Source organism: Danio rerio, chromosome 22, assembly GCF_052040795.2.
Source record: "Danio rerio strain M-AB ecotype USA chromosome 22, GRCz13ab, whole genome shotgun sequence".
Classification (NCBI taxonomy): Eukaryota; Metazoa; Chordata; class Actinopteri; order Cypriniformes; family Danionidae; genus Danio; species Danio rerio.
Window position 1 is genome coordinate 19646848 of NC_141042.1, and position 22327 is coordinate 19669174.

Genomic DNA, 22327 nt, shown 5'->3' on the forward strand with positions numbered 1-22327 from the left:
GTTTTCTGAATGTTAAGCCAAAACTAAAAAAATATATATTTTTATTGAGCATACAAACTGCTGTACTTGAAGTTCTCCAGTCTACTTGGCCCATACATACAGCACATAGAACATGTTGTCCATCTTGCTTTAGGAGTTGATGATGTCATGTGGCCTCTGACCTTGCATCCATTGACTCTAGAAGTGGCCTCTTTATCTGGGACAGTAATTGAGCAATGAAAGACTTCCTCTGCCTTTGGAGAATCCCTTCAATCAGTCTCAAAGTGAGGTCTTATCACACATCTCTATATCAGAGACATTTCTAGAATACATGCATGTAGCAATGTAAAAATCTTACTTAATGAGCTTGTCCCGCACAGCCATTTGAATCCAATGAACCATTCAACCAAAATTCACACACAAAACCTTTCTCTACCAGTCAATGAGAGAAAGAGCCGTCTGTAAATTAAGTAAAGGCATACAAATGGACAGAAAAAGGACTTGGGGCCCTTGGCTAAATCTCACTTTGTCCCCGTCTGACCCCTGCTCTCCTTCTTGGCCTCTGTGCCTCTCACCTGGGCCGTTTCTCTGTGTGCGGGGGGTAATGGGATACCTGTCACTGGCTCTAATGGCCTTTGAAGGACCTGGCTAATCCCTAGAGTTTGCATTCAGCAAGCCATAAAAGCGAAACGAGGCCGAGGGCAGGCCCCTGAAACTATAACAGCTCTGAATTGAGCGAGAGGGAACGTCAACCAAGTGTGCAACCCTGGCAAATGAGTGTGATAATGGACTCTCAACTGAGTTCAAGTGCCTTGGTGCTTGGGGTTCAAATTTGCACAGCCTCATTTGCTTGGACAATAGCGTCTGAATGGCTTCTGGTGGCACTATAAAGACATGCACAACATATGGCGTTATTAGTTGATACTGGATATTTGATTGTGCATACAAACTTCCTCTATGTTTGATTTTTAAATCACTAGTAATTCAATATCTGTGTAATCTTGACATATACATATGTTACATTTAAATTTACTCATTAAGCAGATGCTTTCATCCAAAAAGTTCTAATTTTAGTTTTTATTCTTTTTTCCTCCCTCATCCTATCATACAGGATGGCGTTTCTGTGTGGGGTTTGCATGTTTTCCCCGTGTTCGCATGGGTTTCCTTCAGGTGCTCTGGATTCCCCCTCAGTCTAAAGACATGCAGTGTAGGTGAATAAGACAAACTAAATTAGGCATATTGTGTGTGTGTGTGTGTGTGTGTGTGTGTGTGTGAGAATGTGAGTGTATGGGTATTTCCCAGTACTGAATTTGCAGCTAGAAAGACATCTGCTGCATAAAACATATGCTGCAATAGTTCATGGTTGATTCTGCTGTGGCGACCCCTGATAAATAAGGAACTAAGCCACTTTGTCAAGCCCACTCATCTGTGTGGAGCACACTCAGAATTGCACAATGTTTTCCAAGAAGTATGGAGTGCTTAGTTGTATGGAGCATATGGAGTTACTTACAGGTGGTCAAGCCAACCCACTTGTGTGACACACTAAGATGTTTTTTTTTTTCCTGAAACATACTGTGTAATTTTGCAGTTACTGTATTACAATTTGAGTTTTTACTTTTTTTATTTAATTTGACAAAATGGTTCAGCATAGTTGTGATGCTGCATAATATATTGGTGACCACACTGATGCTTATTTCAATGCTACTGTTATATTGGCCCAATAAAAAAATAAAGAGGACTTCAATTTATACATGACCTTGTAAAAAAATTGGATTTTGGATTCATATCAAGTCTTAGGGCTCTATTTTAATAATCTAGGTGCAAAGTCTAAATCACATGATGCAAAAGCATTAAGAACAGGTCCGAATCCACATTTGCTATTTCTAGGACGTAAAAATAAGCTTTGCGCTGTGGCGCACGGTCTAACAGGGTTGTGCTTATTTCTTTAATGAGTTATGGTTGTGTTTTGAGTATACCGTGCATTAAACTAATCAATCTCATCTCCCATTCCCTTTAAGAGTCAGTTGCGTCATGCCATGGTGTTGTTTACATGGCAGAATTTGTAAGTGGAAAAACAACGATTCACTAGTGAGAAAACAGTTAAATCTGCAGCAACAATGAAGATTGAGCCTCCTCCATATGGCCTCTATCTCTTTACTTTACTTTTACTCTTTACTCCTTTACTTTCCTGGATAAGAAAACAGTGTTGTACGCTCTCCACTGAAGACATCCATTAGCCTACATATTTAATTTTTGTTTGTTAAGCATAAAGATTTGTTTCCAAACTATTTCTAAATTAAATTCTAATTTCCAACAAACAAATAAATGAACAATAACAACAAAATTATATCTAAACACGTCCTGTTCTTATGCCCCATTTGGTGATGCATTCGTCTCCAAAACCTGACAGGTGGAATACTCTAAACTTCTTTTTATGAAAACAAATATAAATACCCATATAATAATAGTCCTAATAGTAATAACATTATACTAAAGCAAATTGTCATATTGTCATTAAATAAGCTAAAAAAAAAGCCACCCGAGATGAAGAAGGCATGGAGGCAGTGGTTTTTATATTTATGTAGAAAGCAATATTTTTTGTAACATTTTAATCCTTTAACTCTTTTTCATTTGTAAAGATATTTGCGTATTGCTGTATGTCCTGTGTGTATTAAGCAATGTGAGTGAAGCGCACAACTGACGCGCACTGGACTGGACCTGCTTTCAGCTGGTGAATTCCGCAGTCTATTTTATTTCCTCAAAATCTAGAAATTCTTCTTTCTAAACTGGAACACCCACGAGACCACAAAGCAATAAAAATGGATTTGCTATTTAAACGACATGGAGCAAAGCGGGAAAATTAGGGTTGCATTGGTCTGAAAATAACAACATCGTGCCAAACACATCTTGTGCCTTATTGCGTAGGGTGTATGATATGCCCTTGTATACATAAACCTATTTACCGGTTATTGGCTTCTGTATAGTTATAGTTAAGATATCAATGCATCTCTAAAGTATAGGAAATAAATTCTGAATTAGTATTATGGATCATAAAATAACTATTCAAAATTTGTAATATTGGTACATCCCTAATACAATCACAGTTTTAAAATTCTAATAAAATTGCAATAACTACTGTAAATGTACTTTTTTATAAGCAAAATGTATAAATAAACAAAGTCAATCATTTTGCAATTTTAAGGATGATGAATATGCTCGCAAAAGGTGGAGACAAGTGCAACATTTATTGGAGCAATTCTGGAGTCGCTGGCGCAAAGAATATCTTGCAAATCTAGCAGTCAGACAAAAATGGCACGTTCCTAAGAGAAATATTCAGATTGGTGATATTGTTATTGTGAAAGATGATGATTTGCCGAGAAATCAGTGGAGATTGGGTAGAGTAAAGGAGGTTACTGTTAGTACCGACGGATTGGTCAGAAAAGCAAAAATATGTCTAGGGGATTCAAAACTAGATACGAAAGGCAAACGTCTTGGCAAGCCCTCAGTAATTGAAAGACCTATACAAAAACTCGTGCTGTTGCTAGAGTTCAACTAGTATCCCAATGTTATACTGTTTTTTGGGTGTAAAAATTGGTGCTTTGCTTAGACTGAGTTTTCAAATTCTGTGAGTGCTAGAGTGTTTGTGTGGAAATCATTTATGGCTTATATGTATTGTATGATTTGGTGGGAGTGTAAAGAAACTTGAAATAATGTGTTACTTTGTTTATGATTTTGAATTTATTTATTTCTTTATTTTTTATGTTTTGTTGTATTTTGTATACGGGTTGATTTTTTGAATGAATTACATTGTTTGGGGACTTTGATTATGACGTCAAAATTGCGGAGTTTACCGGATGTATAAATTGCGTGTAGGAGTGAATGAAAACTATGGAACGCTAGGAAAAACACGGTAAAAGGGGTACATGTATATGGTAGCTTCACGGGTTCCTTCTTCATGAGTTATAGCTCCTGGTTTGATGGAAAAAATAAGGTAATTTGGTTTATTTGTTTATCGTTTAATTGTTGATGTTGACTTAGCGTTAATTTTCGGGATTTATTTGTATTTGTTGTTTGTTTTCTCTCTAGTTCTTACGGTGATTCACGAATGAATAATGTGAACAAATTCTATGAAGTGTAACCAATAAACTAATCGTGAACATCAGTGGAAGACTTAGTCATCTTTTAACCAGGACGCAACAATGTTAGTATTGGTATGAACAATGTTTAACATTTTGTAAGGTGCAATTGGGGTAAAGTTATTCAGATCCGTTTTAACATTGAGGATGTCATTTTCCAACCATGACCCTTTGGTGCATAGTACAGAATATACCTTTTTCTTCAGTACAGCATGAGTGAATATGACATGTGCTTTATTATACTGGAGTCCTATGAAACACATGGTGAGAAGTAAAGACCAAGCCTGAAACAGATGTTTCACATTACAGTCACTGGACATTTATGAGACTGGACAGTAAATGCTTGGCAGGGTTATTTAACGTCAGTGTGTGTGACATGGTCAAAAATCTTTTTATTTGATTGTATTTTTAAAACATGCTGCAGATTTCATCACCTTTTATATGAACTATAGCACTAGCTCTTATTCGCTTTGGTTCATGTTGTCAGAAATGTCAATATTACAGGGATTAATTAACAGGGATATTTTAGACAGATCAGTATCACAAGCTCTGTTTTCATCTGAAGTTGTCAATTTAATATCTTTAGAAAGAAAGTATATATTATATAAATAAAAACATAGTTACTGATATAGAAAATGTAATCACTTAAAGTCAACAAGACACTGTTAAAAGTCAATTTTAGCAGATCTCAAAATAAAGAAGATTAATTTTTGGCATATTGTTATATTTTATATGAACACTGCAAAGATATAAATTGCTCATAGCAATTTATAATTGTTTTCTAGTTATTTACAGTTTTTAATTGAATTATGGGACCTTGATTTTTGCCCCAACAAGTTTTGAAATAAAAACATTAACTTTGCACTTTTAATGCAACTTTTTTTGTAATTTTTAGTAGTTTGAACCAATGTACAGTGAGTAACAGTTCAAAATGACCACTAACGCCACATGTCACGCTACTGCGAGACAAAAGGATTATTAAAAATGTTTTTAGGTGTAACCAACACAATCCCACAGCAATTCGTGACTTTTTGATTAAGTGGCTAATTCGTATGAATTCGTATGATCTAATTCATATAATTTAGTATGATTTGCTCATCCCCCAATGACGGTTGGGTTAAGGGGTGGGGTTAGGTGCCATGCCTCCTTCTTAAAATCGTACAATTTCGTTTGACTGAGCTCGTACGGATTCGTACGAATTAGCCACTAAACTGACAAAACGTAAAATACTTACGTTTCTTCGTGAGATCAGGCTGGTGTAACAGCAGTTTGCAACAACACCGCCAGGGGGCACAAAGGAACGGGATGTGAACAAACAGAAAAATACAGTACCTGTAAATACTCTGCTACTTGTAAATAAAGATGAAACAACGAAACAGAGCATTATAATTCCTTCATAAACCATTAAAAACGAGCTTTATTATCATTTTAAATTTGTTAAGTGCAATGAGGATTCATTCAAGAAAAATATAATTAAAGAAATAAATGACAACTAAAATAAAAGTAAATAAATAAATAAATAAATACCTAAATAAATAAATACCTAAATAAATAAATAAATAGTTATAAAAGTTTGTTATTTTAAAGTAATAGGACTAAGACAGCCAATAAATAAGCACTTTCATTTACAGTTTTTATTTATATTTTCTTTTAGGATTATATTTTAATTTGCTTATTTATCTTAATTTTTGTCTAAAGGGCTCCAAAGTTGTCTACTATTTTATCAAAAGCCTAAAAATAAATTGACCTACCTCAAGCACATCACTAAAATGATAATAAAAATTATTTCACCACAAGATGTGTGTATAAGAAATAACGTAGTGGCAGCTCATTACTGGTTTTTGTGCCATTATTTACTGGACAACCCAGACAATATTCTTTCGAATGACTAAAAATGTCAATAGAAGTCAAGATTGTTAAACATTTTAACATTAACATTTGTTGCAGCGATCAGGGTCTCATCATTCAATTAAAAAAAAATTAATATATTTATTTCCTGTTTTCTTTTTTTCGTTAGCTTACAATTATCCGCAATCAATTGTAAGTTAATTATCAGACATTTCTAAGCATTAAAAAAGTGTGTGGCTTTTGTTTGGCAACCGCAACAAAGACACAGGACATAATATTCAGGCTTATTATTGCTAAAGAATCTATTTAACAATCAATTTAAATAGGAAAACGTGCATGTTTACCTCACACGCAGGCCTCTGGTGCAATGAATAGCAGACTAATAGGATGAGAAAGACTGATGTTATCAAAGCCAACGTAGTTTAACACACACCACCCCACCCCCTGGAGATGGCAAGAATGTGGGAACGAAGAGAGAAATCAGGCCAGGCAAAGAATCGCCTCAGCCACGTCCTTTCTTAGCTCTCTCGATTCTTTCATCCCTTTCCTTTGACCATTTTCCCAGTCCGGACAGACTAAATGTGAGCAAGAGCATCTGCGTAAGCCATTGTCTTGCTTCTAAGTCACAAAAAAACTGTGTTTATTTTAGTTCATTACATGTGCTTCTTGCATTTCTTCAGTCTCCAAAAAGCAATATTGTAATATATTTTGCACACATACTTTACAGGCATTTACATTTGAGTCTAATTTGATACTCCGTAACTAATATCAGGACTTTAAGTGTGACAAAAATGCCTAAAGTATACATTTTATGAGCATATAAGCTTTAGCACTTATACTGAAAATCATCTGACACTGCAAATGGTCTACAGTTGAAATGGTGTCTGTTCATTTAGTGCCAAAATGTCATGAAATGCCTATTTTTTCCACAAGTTCAGCTTAGAGGGAGCATTGGAAACTGGTATAATAAACAGCTTAGCTGTACACATTTATTACACCAATAACAACCATAAGTTACATTTATGGCTATGTAAGGTGTCATGGGATCTAAATAAGACACAAGAATCATTACTATAGACTGAAATGCCTGGACAGACTTACGTAATTTGAATAATATACAGTAATATGAAGCCAAGGTGGAAAACTGCACAAAAATACAACTTACATTAGTATACCAGGACATTACCACTGAGGTTACATGGTCATTTTGACAGTCCAACCTTATATATGTGTGCAGTTTGTAGGTACAGTATGGACAGAGTTCTTAAAATAAAATTCTTAAAAATAAATAAATAAATAGCTGCAATTGGGATGATATCCCATTGGTACCTCAAATGTACATATCCTTTTAGTGATTAAAAATGTTCCTCTTTTGTAGGTACAATGCAATATATACCTTTGGGATACTAATGTGGGCCCTATAGGTGTGTGTACATTTGGAAAAGTTTAGATTTTACTATACCAGACAGTGTGGAACTGGATCTCTGGTAGTAAACATTCATTTGAAGATTAAAACAATCATAAAATTACCTAAATTATGAAGCCCAGTTAACATCCAAGGAAAGTCTAGTGCATATCTAAAATTCAGGATATTAAAACCATGAAACTATCTGAATACATAAGCAAAATATTATTAGTCGTAGTTGTATTTATTATTATATTTTACTATTAGTATTATTACTATTTAGCAGGGTTGCATTACTGTATGTTGATCAAAATTATATTATATTATATTATATTATATTATATTATATTATATTATATTATATTATATTATCTGTGGCCATATGGATATCAGCTATTAAATGCAAATGTTAGTGTTATTTTCCCAATTAAGAGGACTTTTTGTCTACTTTTTTGTCCGAAATTTGTTACTGATTGGTGGGGAAAAAGACGTAGATGTTTCCTTTCAGTTTCCTTGTTTTCTGCAGTTTTAAAATATCAGTTGTGCACTAAATTTGTGAGCTTTTTTTTGTAATTAGGTTCAAAAATATCGGAATTCATTTTTTAAAAATATAAAAAGTTATCGATTTATGGTATTGGTAAAATTTTTCATATCAGTAAACTTTTATACATCTGCCACTTTTATAGATCTGCCACCCTTCTTTAATTTCTGTTCTCATTTTATTGCCACATTGTCTACCAGGTTTGAAGCCTGAACTGAAATTTTTGGACAAAATTGGTACAAAATAAATTAAGTACAAGAGCACATTCCTTCTGGAACTAGTGATAGTATCAAATGATAACCGCTTTCCCCAGGGCACCAGGGTTAGGGGAAAATTTGATTTTGAGTGTAACATGGTCCAAATGTTAGGCAGAGCAGTTTCCCGCACACTTGAAACTCAAGCTGTTTAAAGCAGCGCTGACTGGGGTGGGCTGACGGCCTGAATGCTCATCCCACACACATAGGCCCAGAGTTCATTCGGCTCAAGAGCACCTAGGAGGAGGCTGATCTGATCAAAGGTGCTGGTCACGGCCATTAGGCCCAGCAATAAGGACCCAGCATGAAAAGGTTGTGATCTGAAAAGGGTTAGGAAAGAAAAGGAGAAAAAACAACATCAGGACCCTCCAAAGGAAGAAAGCAAACTGTGAAAAAAATTGAAAAGGTATGTCAATCAACTACAAGCACCCAGTTGGACACAAGAGATTCCCAGGCTTTCACCCGAAGGGGCGACAGGCCAGAGAGGGCTTCTGGAGGGGGCAACCTGGGAAATTAAAGACCCTCTTTAAAAAGCAAGTAAGGGAGGGGGGTTCAGCATAGAAACTTAGCTCCATCTTTCACCCTGCCGACCCCCTCCTTCTCTTTTAATTGATGTGGGTGGAACTTTGCTCTTTGTGACAAAAGCTGGGTCATTAATGAGACCTTGTCAGCTTCCAAATCTCAGGTAGGTAACAAAGGCCTATTGGGAGCAAAGGGCCAGTTGAAGGAAACATAATTTTAGGAACCTCCTGACCTCCGCCCTGGCTCTCCTTATTACCAGCATCCAGTGCCCACGTTCTCCACCACTCCTCCTCCTGCTCCTCTCACCCGACGATAATTCTGACAAAGGAATCGCTTTGAGAGCTCCTTCCTGCCTTTTTTATATAAATGATTTGCTTTCAACGTCAAAAAAGGGCTGAATGATCTGAAGATGGGCTCACTTCCAGAAAGTAAAGGATGGGAGATTAAGGCAAAAGTGAAAGAGTAAAAAGACTGCGCAAAGGGCTTTCAGGAGTTACATGCTGGATGGGAAGAATAGGTCGTCTACACTTGACTAAGTCTGTAGAAATGGGGATTTTGCTTGTAATAGTTCAAGCAGCTTACTGCCCGCTCCGGCCAAAACATGTCAAAGGTCAAGAGAGTTTGCCGAAGATGAGATGAATACGATCTCCACACAATTTTGCTGCAATTATTCTCATCTACAATTTTTTTCTTGCATGTTTTACAGGAAACAAATGCGCCAACCAGATGCCGCTTCACAGAAAGAACACTCTCATCTAATTCTTACTGTCACAAAAAAGACAAGTTTTTCCTTTGAGTTTTAGGTTGTGCTGGACAAGACTTTTTTCATGAAATATTTAATTCCTGAGAACATTAACTTAGGAGTCAATGGAAGACATTTTGAAAGAGAATAATGCTTAATAATGGTCCTACAGTACATGCCTTTGTAGGCATTTGGTCATGCATAAAAGAAGGTTGAATAAGTTCTCCTAGACAAATCCAGTCCTTTCAGTGCATTTTAACAGATATGGCTAGTTCAGATTGACAAAGCAACATTAATATGAAAATTTGATTCCAAACGGGGAATTCTTTTCCCTTTCTTCTAACAAAGATATGGTTTTAGATCATTAAAGATGCAGTGTGTAAGTTTGAAACCCAGCGGTTGAACAAGGTATTACATGCCTGGATCAAAACAAACGCAAGCCCGGGTTTCCAGATTGACCAACAAAAGCGAGTCGGACGATCAAGGCTAAAGGCTGATGTAAGGCTGAAGCATATTAAAATATTTTTTTTTCCAATCCAACACCTCGAATTGATATTTTAGAAACGGTTTCTATTTCTTGCAGCTGAACAATAGAAAACTATAATCACCACACCTTATGTGCTTTATTCGGTGTTAAATATTAATATGAGTTTAAATGCCCTTTTACATGACATGTCTTGCCATCCTACTGAAAGTAGCAGCAGATAGTTCACCTCAGATCTTGAAAATAAAATAAACTGTTTGAAATTAACCTTTAGAACTGTTAGTGTTACTGAAAATGAACATATATCAGTGATTTAGCATGTACATTTAATAATGTTAGAGGTTTAATATGCATTATTTAGATTATAACCCTTACCATTTCAAGAGTGAGTGCATATTCTGTGCTTCTGAAAGGCTATATTTAAATTTCTGTTGTGTTTCGTCTGGTGCAAACATCCAACTTGCTTATTACTGCAAATCTTGTCACATAACATGTTTTGACACAGGGTTAAAATGTAACCTGCTTACCTGATGTTTACACTTATAATATTTATATTTATATTTATATTTATATTTATATACTCATTTTGGAGTCTACTACTGTCCACTGGAGGTCGCATTTCAGTCACGGACGCATGCTATGAGAGCCTTTCTGAATAAATGGTTGAATGAATGAATGAATGAATGAAATACGTGGTTTTTCACCAAGGAAACCCAGGGTATCGGAATATAATTGACTAAAGTGGCATTGGGCGGGTTAAAAAACCAAAACAAAGACAGCATTTTTAAAGCAGAATATCTGATTTTAACATTGTTTTTAAGGTAAACAAGAATGTTCAGCATAGTTCCTAAATATCTGCAAACATATTATGACATTTTTATGCTTTAGAAGAGTCAAACACTAACATACAGCACCTTTAAGTATGCCAGTTCTTCATTTAGGAGGTCTTCCTGAATTGTACTTGACTCACACCTTCAAGCAGCTAATAATGAAAATTAGAAGTAACAGCACTTCAGACAGTGATGCTTTTCATTTGACTGGAGTGTTGCTCATAAACCCAATGTGAGCCCCAATCATCTGGGAAACGGGCTGGATGTCTTATGAGCTGTTTGCACGCGTCCATCACCAAAGCTACACTGTTTGTAAACACAGCAAGGAAATAACATATTGGCCTTCAAAGCACAGACATAGAATGAGACTGCAGCTGTACGACAGGGGCATCTATCAGCACTTCATGATGGATTACATTTTCCATTCAAGTTTATGAAGAACAGCATTATTTACCCTGTATCTCCCTCTCTCTCACACCTTTTTTAATACTTTTGATGTCACTTCCTGTTGACTGTCTTCTCCTAACAAGTTATGCACTTGCTTGCCAATTATTTCAATACTGTTTTTATATAATTGCTGTTATATTATATCAGTTTTACTTAGATTCATGCCATTGGCAGATGCTTTTTTTTTTTTTTTAAAGTAAAGGATAAAAAAAATTACCAAATGCAATAAATGTAATGCATGAAAAATTAGATTGATTGATGTATGTATAATATGGCAGCACAGTGGCTCAGTGGTTAGCACTGTCACCTCACAGCAAGAAGGCTGCTGGTTTGAGGCATTTCTGTGTGGGGTTGCCATGTTCTCCCTGTGTTCGTGTGGGTTTTTCCGGGTGCTCCAGTTTCTTCCATAGTCCAAAGACATGCACTATAGGTGAATTGGATAACCTAAATTGGCCAAAGTGTATGTGTGCATGGGAGTTCTCCAGTACTGGGTTGTGGCTGGAAGGGCATCCGGAATAGTTGGCGGAAAACATGTGCTGGAATAGTTAACAGTTCATTTCACTGTGGCGACAAATCAGAGACTTAGCTGAAGGAAAATAAATGAATGATTTATGTATACCTTTTTTAATTAGATATTATTACAAAAATGCAAAACAACCCAATCTCACAGGAAAATGCAACTATTTTACACTTTGCTAAAGGTAATTGGTATTATTTTTATGCTAATTAGTTTGAAAATGTATGAATTTAAAAAAAAATATCCGGTATTCTGGTATTAATTTTAGAAAGATTTAACTTTTATGAACACTTAATCATAAAGTAATCTTTAAGGCCTACTAAACATAACAGTCACTTAGGCATAAGTAGATGAGACAAAAATATAATATTGTACACTATAAATCACGGTCCCACTTTATATTTCAAGAGTTCACACTTAGATTTTGTTTGACAAATGTTAGCAGGTTTGGCATACTGTCCCGGGAGAGAACCCTGAGCTTGGAGATAATTGAGCCCAGGGCTCCTGCCTGGTCGATTGAGCTTGTAAAGGGGAATACAAGATCAGGTAGTTCTCGAGAGCTCTCCCTGGTAAAGAAAAAAAAGGGGGAGAAGGGGTGGATGGGGGGTTTCTTCAGAAAACAAAGCTAAGGGATACATTTAAGCTTGGCTTCTTATAGTAAATTTGGAATAATCTGATTGATTAGCTAATGATTGTAGATGAGAGACCAGCTGCGGTCAATCATATCAAATGCTATTCTCGAAATTAGTTTGTGAAACTTCACAGTGTCTTTAACTACATTGTAATTATTTCAAAATATAAATACAATGTACGCACTGTGTTCCTATGTGTTGCAGATCATTTATAGTGCTCTTAAGCTGGGATATGAGTAGGGTTAGGGACAGGTTTAGTGTTATGGGTAGGTTTAAGTGTGGGTTACTAAACTTTTTTAGCCCCTCGACTCCCAAAATAACCATTCCAATGAATCGCAACCCCTACTATCCTCATAGATGGTTATAAACATACAAAGATTGCACACAACGATGCACACACATCAATAGGAACTAATATACACAAGCTTATTAACGACACAAAAGAAAGTGCTACAGTCTAACAACCATATCATTTTTTATAGTCATTTGTTTAATTTAATATTAATATCACTTAATGATCATGTAAGCACCATGTTTACAGCACAAGACTATTTTTGGTATAATTTTGAAGATCACTTGGAGATCATCCTCTATGTTCAGTTGTGGCCTTTATCTTTAATGTATGTGAGTGCAGTAAAGGTGTCAAAATTTAACATTGTGCGTAAAATCAAACTGCTGCAACTAACACTATTAATTAATAACACTATTAATCTAGCGTAATAACCCCAGGGGTCACAGTCCACTGGTAAAAGAATTTAAAGGCTTATAGCTTTTTATTTGCATGTTGTTATTTTATGTAACTATGAAATACTATTTTGATCTTCTGTAGGTTATGGATACAATATGGTAATTCTAATAGTTTAATAACATATATGATATTTCTGAAAAAGCACCAATTGTTCTGTAGACTATAGAAACCAGTTTTAGCTTAAAGGGGCTAATAATTTTGTCCTTAAAATGGTGTTTACAAAAATTAATAACTGTTTTTATTCTAGCTGAAATAAAACAAATAAGACTTTCTCCAGAAGAAAAAAATATTATCAGACATGTTATCAAAATGTCCTTGCCCTGTTAAACATAATTTTGGAAATATTTAAAAAATAAGAACAAAAAATTCAAAGGGGGCTTATAATTCTGACTTCAACTGTGTGTGTGTGTGTGTGTGTGTGTGTGTATGTATACATATATATATACATGTTTGTACAATTCAAAACCCATTGGAAACAGTGTACAGCCAATGCCATTATTCCATCACTACATTCTACCATTGTCCAGGTTTTTATCATAATAGAGCATGTGTAATTCAACAAGTAATTCATACCAGGAAGTGTCACAAAGTTGCATACGATAATTAGTCTAAACTGAGTTTAAACTGGAAGAAACGGCAGTTGAGAAATGGCTACACCTGCTCAAACCTGACGGCGAGGGTTTATTCAGTCACAGCTGAGAAGCTTTAACCAGAATCCCAATCCCGAGTTCTTCGGTCTGCCACCTGCAACACACGTGTTCTGCAGAATGGCCTTCCTGTGGGTTTTTTGTGTGTTCATTTCCCAACTGGCACTAGGTCAACATCTCATTCAGCACCTCGATGTGTTACAGTGTTTACAGTCCTTGTCCAAAGCCAACAGCTGATTTGTCATCAGCGTTTCCCCTTGCAGTATTATAGAGAGGCACCCAGCCGACACCAAATGGTTTGCAGCATTTTGTCTCTCTTTTTTTCCTTTTAAGCTGTTTTTTATGAGCCTTGAAAAGTCATGGATGTTCTCGACAGATAACATCGCACATTAAGAAGAATGTGATGTAATGGAGAGGAATGCTTTTAGAAAGAACTTGAGACTTATTCACAGATTTCCAGGACAATCTCAGGTCATCTCCAAAACAATCTAGTCTACTGTCATGACAATGGGCTAGCATCCATTTTGGAGGGAAAAACCCACCAAAAACATAGGAAGAAGGACCAATGCAATCTACCAAGAGTAGCGAGTTAAAAATAATGTGTCATTTTCAGAAATTACAAACACTTATCTACTTTTTACAGCGTGCAACAAAATTCTGCTGAAGACGCATAGTTTGTGTTTTAATAGATGAAAGTTAAGCAATGAAATAATAAGTCCAATCTTTCATGATCGTCTCTTGATGGTGCAGGAATACAATCTTGTAAATGTTTGATTAAAAATAGGTCATCTTATAATTAACATGCTGAAATAGGCAATTAGAGTTATTATAGGTCAAAATGCACTCAATATTCTTCAAAACACCAAAAACGTAAATATGTTTGACTAAAAAATGTGATGTCATTGGATGTCATAGAGGAGTGGAGGCCATGAGGCAGACGACACCCACTGGTAACCTACTCAGACCTGCAGCTTCTCTTTAATGAACGTCCAGCGTTCTCCAGCCTCCAGCACCTAGACTTCAGCTCTGCACAAGAAATTTGGCCAAAGGAAAAACGGTTGTGCCCAACTGAGCCTGGTTTCTCTTGAGGTTTTTCCTTGCACTTTCGTCAATTGGTGAATGGAGCTAAGCATTGATGGATTTGCTCTTCAGTGTTTGGACTTTCAGCAGTGAAAATTAAATCACACTAAACTGAACTAGCCTAAACTTCAACTCTGACAACTGGACTGATACAGTTTCATATCACTAGTACTTCTATTTTAAGCTGCTTCTATTTTAATCTACATTGTAAGTGCTATATATGAAGATTAATTAATTTGTTGGTACAGAGGTGGAAACACCTCATGATCTCTCTGTTAAGCACTGGTTGCGTTCACTAATGTAAATACTGTACCTAGAACTGTCATCAGCCATGCTGGACATTTGGAGGTGTGAAAAATCTATAAATGCGACATCAAAGAAATCTTCAATCCAGGCTCAGTTTGATTACGCACCCCTATATACATTTCTGAAGAGCGGCAAATACGTTCCAGGAGGTACGTTTTATTGCACTTTTTGTTTTCGTAAACCCATCAGAGGCCACTGTGTACACATTTTCAGATCTCAAATTGCTCTCATGAGGGCCGTTCACGCCTGGTCTTCTCACGTAAATCCACCAGATGCCACTGTCGACTGACTGAAGAAAACATGAAATGCAGCCATACGTTCCTCTGGCTACATGTTCGGAGTAACACATTTGCATACCTGCAAAATACGAACATCCTGAGGTGCTGTTTACACTAGTGCATTTTTGATATGCATAAAACAGTGTGATACAATAAAAATGCTCCTAGTCCAGACTGGCGTTTTTATTGCGTTTTAAAATAAAAACCCGTCTCACTATACAGCTTAAAAACCATGATACATGACTATTCACGGTTACTGGAGATGCACATATTTTGCCAACATCTGTACTTGTAGTCTACTGGTTATGTGATTTTTATATCAAAGAGGCTTGATGAATCAGGGATACAAAATAGTCCAGATAACCAATCAGAAAGTAACTAGAAAGGGAGGATAGCCATGCTGAAATGGCAAAATGCAGCCATGTGTTCCTCTGGCTCCAGAAATTAATATGGGGGTATGCTTTCAGAACGTGCCTAGGCTGGAAATCTTGGACACTTAACCCTCATCTGACACTACGAATTACAAATTTAATGTAATTTATTGAAATGCTTGGTCTAAACTATAGTTATCCTGTCATTACTGATGTAACGGGATGAGAGATTCATACAGTATGGGCTAAAAGTACTTTTCTATATGATTGTAAAATTTTATATATTCATTTTGGAAATAAAAACTGAATTACAATATATATATATATATATATATATATATATATATATATATATATATATATATATTATATATATATATATATATATATATATATATATATATATATATATATATATATATATATATATATATATATGTAATTGACTCAAATATATTAATTTGGTTCAGATTAATATAGCCAATGTATAATTTACACACAGGGATTGACATTAACTTTTTCGATCACAAGCCACTTCCACCGTTACTAGCCACTTGCCATTTTCACTAGCCACAATTTTGTTGTTGGGAAAATTTTAAATAATAGTTCAAAACAAACAAACTAAAAATTTTATTTAACAAAAATGTTCATAAAAAACAATTGACATTAAAAAAAATAATTAGCATGTATATATCTAGAAATATACACAGTAGTCTGTCCAGGCTTAAGGTCCCAGATGACTAGTCACTTTACTATAGATAAATGGAGAGTCAATCTCCTATCAAAGCAATGTTATTGTAAAAGAAGATAATTAAACCACATAAACAAAAATAAATGTAAGCAAAAGAAAGCAGTTGAAAAACATTTTGTGTGCAATAAAAAAAAGAATGACCGCGCACACACGGTTTACATTGATAACATTAATAATCTGTTCAAAGAATGGTTAAAGTGAAAGCAGCAAACACTGCTGCTTACAAAAAAATCTTGAGTGCTTGAAAGTAGCAGGACTGTACATGCATGAGCACTGCTTTTTTCCAGTCTATTTCAAAGAGGAACGATTGCAGCAGTTGCATTTCCAGGCACGGTTGCTTCGCACAAGGAAATGGGACTCAGGGGCTTTTAAGCACTCATGCATATCACATCAGTTGTTGTGCGACACTAATGTCAGTGAGTCAGGATCGCCTGTATCACCGTGCGCCTGATCTTTTTCTCATTCGGTATTCATCTGCTTTCTTTTGCTTGGGCAAACAGTTATCAGTCGTGCTGTATCTCGAATTTAAGAGCACATTTGCACACATATTGACAAGTGGTTTTAAACTAAAAATCTAATTTTAAGTGACAAAGCAATTTAAAAATTATTTTCAACCAGCCAAAGTGGCTAGTGAGGATGTCATCTAACCCGCCACAGGTAAAATCTACCCGCATTTGACGGGTGTTAATGTCAAGCACTGTATATACACTATTCAATACTGTTATTTTATTTGCTGCCATATATACTGGAATCCATTGCATTTGTCAATACATGGTTTAATTTGCCACAAGAATTAATAACATTAAAATGTTACCCCCAACACTGGCAATATGTTTTTGCATATTCTACACTTCCATTCATCACACGACATGAGTACCAAAAGAAGAACATGTCTGGAAATCTAGGTTGTTCTTGGTAGATTCACAAAGAGCATCATTCAAACTGGCCTATTGTAAAATGTCCTGTTTTGTTCATGTCCTAAGAGAGAGAGGGAGAAAAAAAACATCCCTTGAGCATATGGATGCCTGGTTTTCTAATCAGCAATGATAGAGTGGCTTTTGATGGAGAAACTCGCTCTTTCTAAACCAGACTTCTGTTCTTTTCCCCCCTCCTCAGGTCTGATGGAAATCCGATCTGTCAGTGTGGGAGTTGTCGCCATCAAATCTGTCAGCACCGGCCTGTACTTAGCTATGTCCAAAAAGGGAACGCTCTTCGGATCGGTAGGTACATCGCATGAAAATGTTCAAGTGTTTTTTCAAATCACAGATATTTGAAATAAAAATGTTTGAAAGTAGGGAATACTTTAGCATGCCATATGTGTTTTCCTAAAATAATTGTAATGTAGCTGTCCTGTAAACAGTCCACAAAGTTGTTAAAAATAGACAGTGGTAAGTTTTTATGGACACCAATAATGATTAGGAAAATACTCTGATTATGAGTCTACCATGTAAACAGAGATTTTTGATTACCTTAATCTGCAGTACAGACATGTAAACACCTTATCAAACCTCATCAAACTATTACCGTCATGGGGGACTTTTCGCCATGTTTTGCGACAAGATAGTCTATACACACAGCTGTTTGACACTGTTCTCTGCACCAATCGATTCAGGATCATAGACACACATCATAAAATGCGGAGGGTTTTTTCGTGCAGCATGCGGTATCAAATTCCATTAAAAGCTAATCCTACTTGCATCCGATACCTCAGTTTGACATAGGGGCATGAATGAAATGTTCCTGAATGAAAGTGAAACTGCCGAACTGCAGTGAAAGTCAACAAATCGTCACCTTAGAATTACACGGTTCTATCTGACATTTTTGTCAAAATTGAGTTATTGACATATTCTTATTAAATGACAACATATTTACATTATGGGATTTTTTTATAAGTTGTTTACATTTTAAGACTTTTTATTTTGCAAAAACTTTGAAGCTCAATATCTCAAAATCATTCAGAATGCAGAATGCGAAATTAAAAATAAAACTCCCGAAATGACTTGAAACTTCAGAGGAAACGTAAATAGCATGGTGACGCAATGACGTTAATGGAATTATGTGCTATAATGTGTAAAACAGAATTATGCAAGAACATACAAAAAGCAACTCATATAAATGCCCTAATCAAATTATTGTCTTATTAAAATGAAGGCAAATTATTCAATTACCAATGTCCATTTAAACTTCGTCATTGTCTCTTAAAAGAGAGAGTCAGCTTTGAATCTGCTTAATACGTAATTATATTTTAAAATATTTTATCTACTAGTGTACGTCAACGTGGAGTTTTTGTTAGAAAACAGCTCGTTAGAGAATGCTCGTCATTCAGACTGGCATTTTTATTGCGTTTTAAAATAAAAACTCTCCCCTTACTATACAGCTTAAAAAAACATGATACGGGACTATTCATGGGCTGTTTCTCAATTCCATGAACGTAGAGAACTGACTTGCGTTCTTGTGAAGACTGGTCTTTCCAGGTGTTTTTGGAAGAACAAACTCAGGAGACCACGAGAACAGAGAACGTGTCCTGTGAGAAATGAGACGCTGCGTTCTTTCCTGGTACTTCCTGATGGTCACGTGACCTTCACGCATTTTTTTTTGTAAAAAAAATTTTTTTTTAAACATTATAGCATTCATACAATGATATACTGTTTTTCCCCTTTTTAAAATTTATACTCTAAAAAAAGACCTCACAAATATATCTGTTGCACAATATAAATAAAACTGATTTTAATACTAATTTCAGCAAATAAACACCTTTAATGTGTTTATTCAGTTATTAAGATTTTTCGTGGTAATGTTTATTTTCACTGTTTCATTTAGGGCAACTCCTGAGACAAATAAGTTATATCTCTAAACTTTAATAACAATCCTATATAAAATGCTGCACTTCCCACCTCCAGTCGCAATGACTTCTGGGACTTCTAGAGCGAGTTCGGTGCTCAAGTCTGCATCGGTGCGTCCATGATATCAAGAACACATGTGGGAAGTTTCACGCATCCTCTGTTCTTGCGGTCTTGAGTTTTGGAGCTAAACTTTGGTAGCAGATGATGACATTACATGAGAACACGACGATGCAAGATCACTGAAGAACGCATATTGAGAAATAGCCAGTGTCACTGGGGATGCACATATTTTACCAACATCTATACTTGCAGTCTATCGGTCATATCAGAGAGGCTTGGCGAATCAGGGATAGACAATAATCTAGAAAATCAATCAGAAGACGACTGTGGATAGCCACACCTTAGTTCTCAAAAGTTTGCATTTCCTTCTGTCAACACTGAAAAGGAAAACTAGCATTTCCAAACTAAAATAGGGCCTTTAGCATTTTCAGAAATGCTCAGTTTTTGTAGAATGAATATGGTGGAATAGTGTGGATGCCAGGCATAACCTTAATAAAACTTGTGCATTTTAAAACAACAGTAGTGTAAATGGCACCTGAAATACATTCAGAAAGACCAATCAAAACAGACTTGGTCAGCTGACCAATCAGAGCAGAGTTGGATTATGGAAAGGGAGGAGTTTAAAAGACCATCAGTACCCAAATTGATTCAAATAAACCACATGGAAATCATTGAAAGATGGTTCTAATATTAAATGCTTATTATTTTAATATGAATTACAATGTCTTCTGGATTTAACATTTAAACCAGTTGTAGGGACTCCAACAAAATACTATGACATTTTAAAATGTCAAATGACCTATACTCTACAAATAGACTCTAGAATCTGCCGTCACTTACTGGCTTAGTGAAATTAGTGCGTGCCACCAGACAGTTGTTTGTGGCTTGTTTAATGAAGACGCCCCATTGCATGGTTCACTTTTAACTGCTCTCTGAGAAATCTCTGCCTGGCAATCTGTCACCCAGCCATGATAAGATGGCTTACAGATGGCTATATCTGTCCTCCGATCCCCAGAGTGAACATGACAAACCTTGGGAATCACTCGAGCACCCTTCTTTTCTTACCCTTCTAAGTGATTATTAGTCACACTCATTCCACCATTATCTTATCAAACTGTATGCTCAACCAGAACTCCAAGCATTACTGTCATCAGCCTTTTTTTCTTTGAAAGTAAATAGCTTTATCCAGCTATTTTGTTTTCATCAAGCAGCTTTTTGATTCCATGAGGGTCGATTTGCAACAACAGGCTGGTTGAGATAAATAAAAATGCATGATGGGTACACAATGAGATGTTTGGAATATTACTCACTCTCAGGTTTCTATTGCTGCTTTTCAGCACATGGTTCAATTAGCTCAGTAAGACTGTATCGGTTTATGCTTTACACTAAACATGGACCTTCAGCATGCACTGGGGCGGTTTGCTGCAGAGTGTGACATGGCTGGAATGAGAATCAGCACCTCCAAGTCCGAGGCCATGATGCTCCACCGGAAAAAGGTGGTTTGCCATCTCCAGGTTGGAAGAAAGTCCTTATCCCAGGTAGAGGAGTTCAAGTATCTTGGGGGTTTGTTCACGAGTGAGGGAAGGATGGAACGTGAGATTGACAGGCGGATTGGTGCAGCAGCAGCAGTAATGCATTGTGGTAAAGAAGGAGCTGAGGCAAAAGGCAAAGCTCTTGATTTACTGGTCAGTCTACATTCCTACTCTTACCTATCGTCATGAGCTTTGGGTCATGACTGAAAGGACAAGATCTCGAATACAAGCGGCTAAAATGAGTTTCCTTTGCAGGTTGGCAGGGCGCACCCTTATAGATAGGGTGAGGAGCTCTGTCACCTGGGAGGAGCTTGGAGTAGAGGCGCTGCTTCTCCACATCAAGAGAAGTCAGCTGAGGTGACTCAGGCATCTGTTTCGGATGCCTCCTGGACACCTACCTAGGGAGGTGTTCCAGGCATGTCCCACCAGGAGGAGGCCTTGAGTAAGACCTAGGACATGCTGGAGGGACTATGTCTCTCGGGAGGAAGTGTCTGGGGAAAGGGAAGTCTGGGGTTCTCTCCTAAGGCCCCGTTTACACTAATGCGTTTTAGTTTGAAAACGCATAAGTTTTGCTACGGTTACGCCAACCGTCCACACTACGCCGGAGTTCTCGAGCGCCGAAAAAGGAGCGTTTCGAAAACGCTGGAGAGGCCGTTTTCATTCTAAAACGCTGCTGCTCCGTCTCAGTGTGGATGATGGAAAACGGAGACATCTGAAAACGGAGGCGGGGCTGCAGACATTCGCCTCTCTGATTGGGGCTTTTCCTCAATATTAAGTAGCCTAACACACACAGTTCAGTTCTGCATCCTCTCCTTGTAAGTTCAGACTACGGAAGTTTGATCAAGGCTGCAGTCTCTTCTTCTCAGTTTGATATGGAAAAGCAGACTATACCGAGGACACGGGCAAATCTTCAAAGGGAACAGTGTACTTTATAACTTCATTCACATCACCCTGGCTCCGTTGTTTCACTTTCTCAACAAAAAATGTAAACATGATTTAAGAAACTGCCTATTTTCATTTTAAAATTAGCAACTTAGACAGCAGAAATGTTGAGGCGCCGTGCTGCATATATGAGCGTCATCTTCACTGTGTGGATATTTATAACAAAACGGAGCCGATAACAACTGCCTCCTTTCAATTTCAGTGAAAATACGAAACACACCCTCTCTTTTGCTGAATATCAGTTTTAATAATCAATAATGGCCATTATAAAAGTATAACATACAATAAGTTTATACATTATAGGAAATAAAGGCAAGTCAATAAACAGAATAGGCTACGTGGTTACATTAATCATTAACTTATCTTTGCGCTCAGCCAAAACACGTTACCTGAGAACAAGTAATAGATTTCAATGACCAAAGTCAGGGAATA

General features: G+C 36.5%; 1 protein-coding gene across 1 annotated transcript in view; it reads left to right on the forward strand.

Annotated features, from left to right (window-relative positions):
- fgf22 (fibroblast growth factor 22) overlaps positions 1 to 22327 on the forward strand; it is a 40221-nt gene that overhangs the window by 16184 nt on the left and 1710 nt on the right. The window contains 1 exon segment of the mRNA NM_001040095.1: positions 17635 to 17738. Within this exon segment, the coding sequence (NP_001035184.1) occupies positions 17635 to 17738 (104 nt within the window).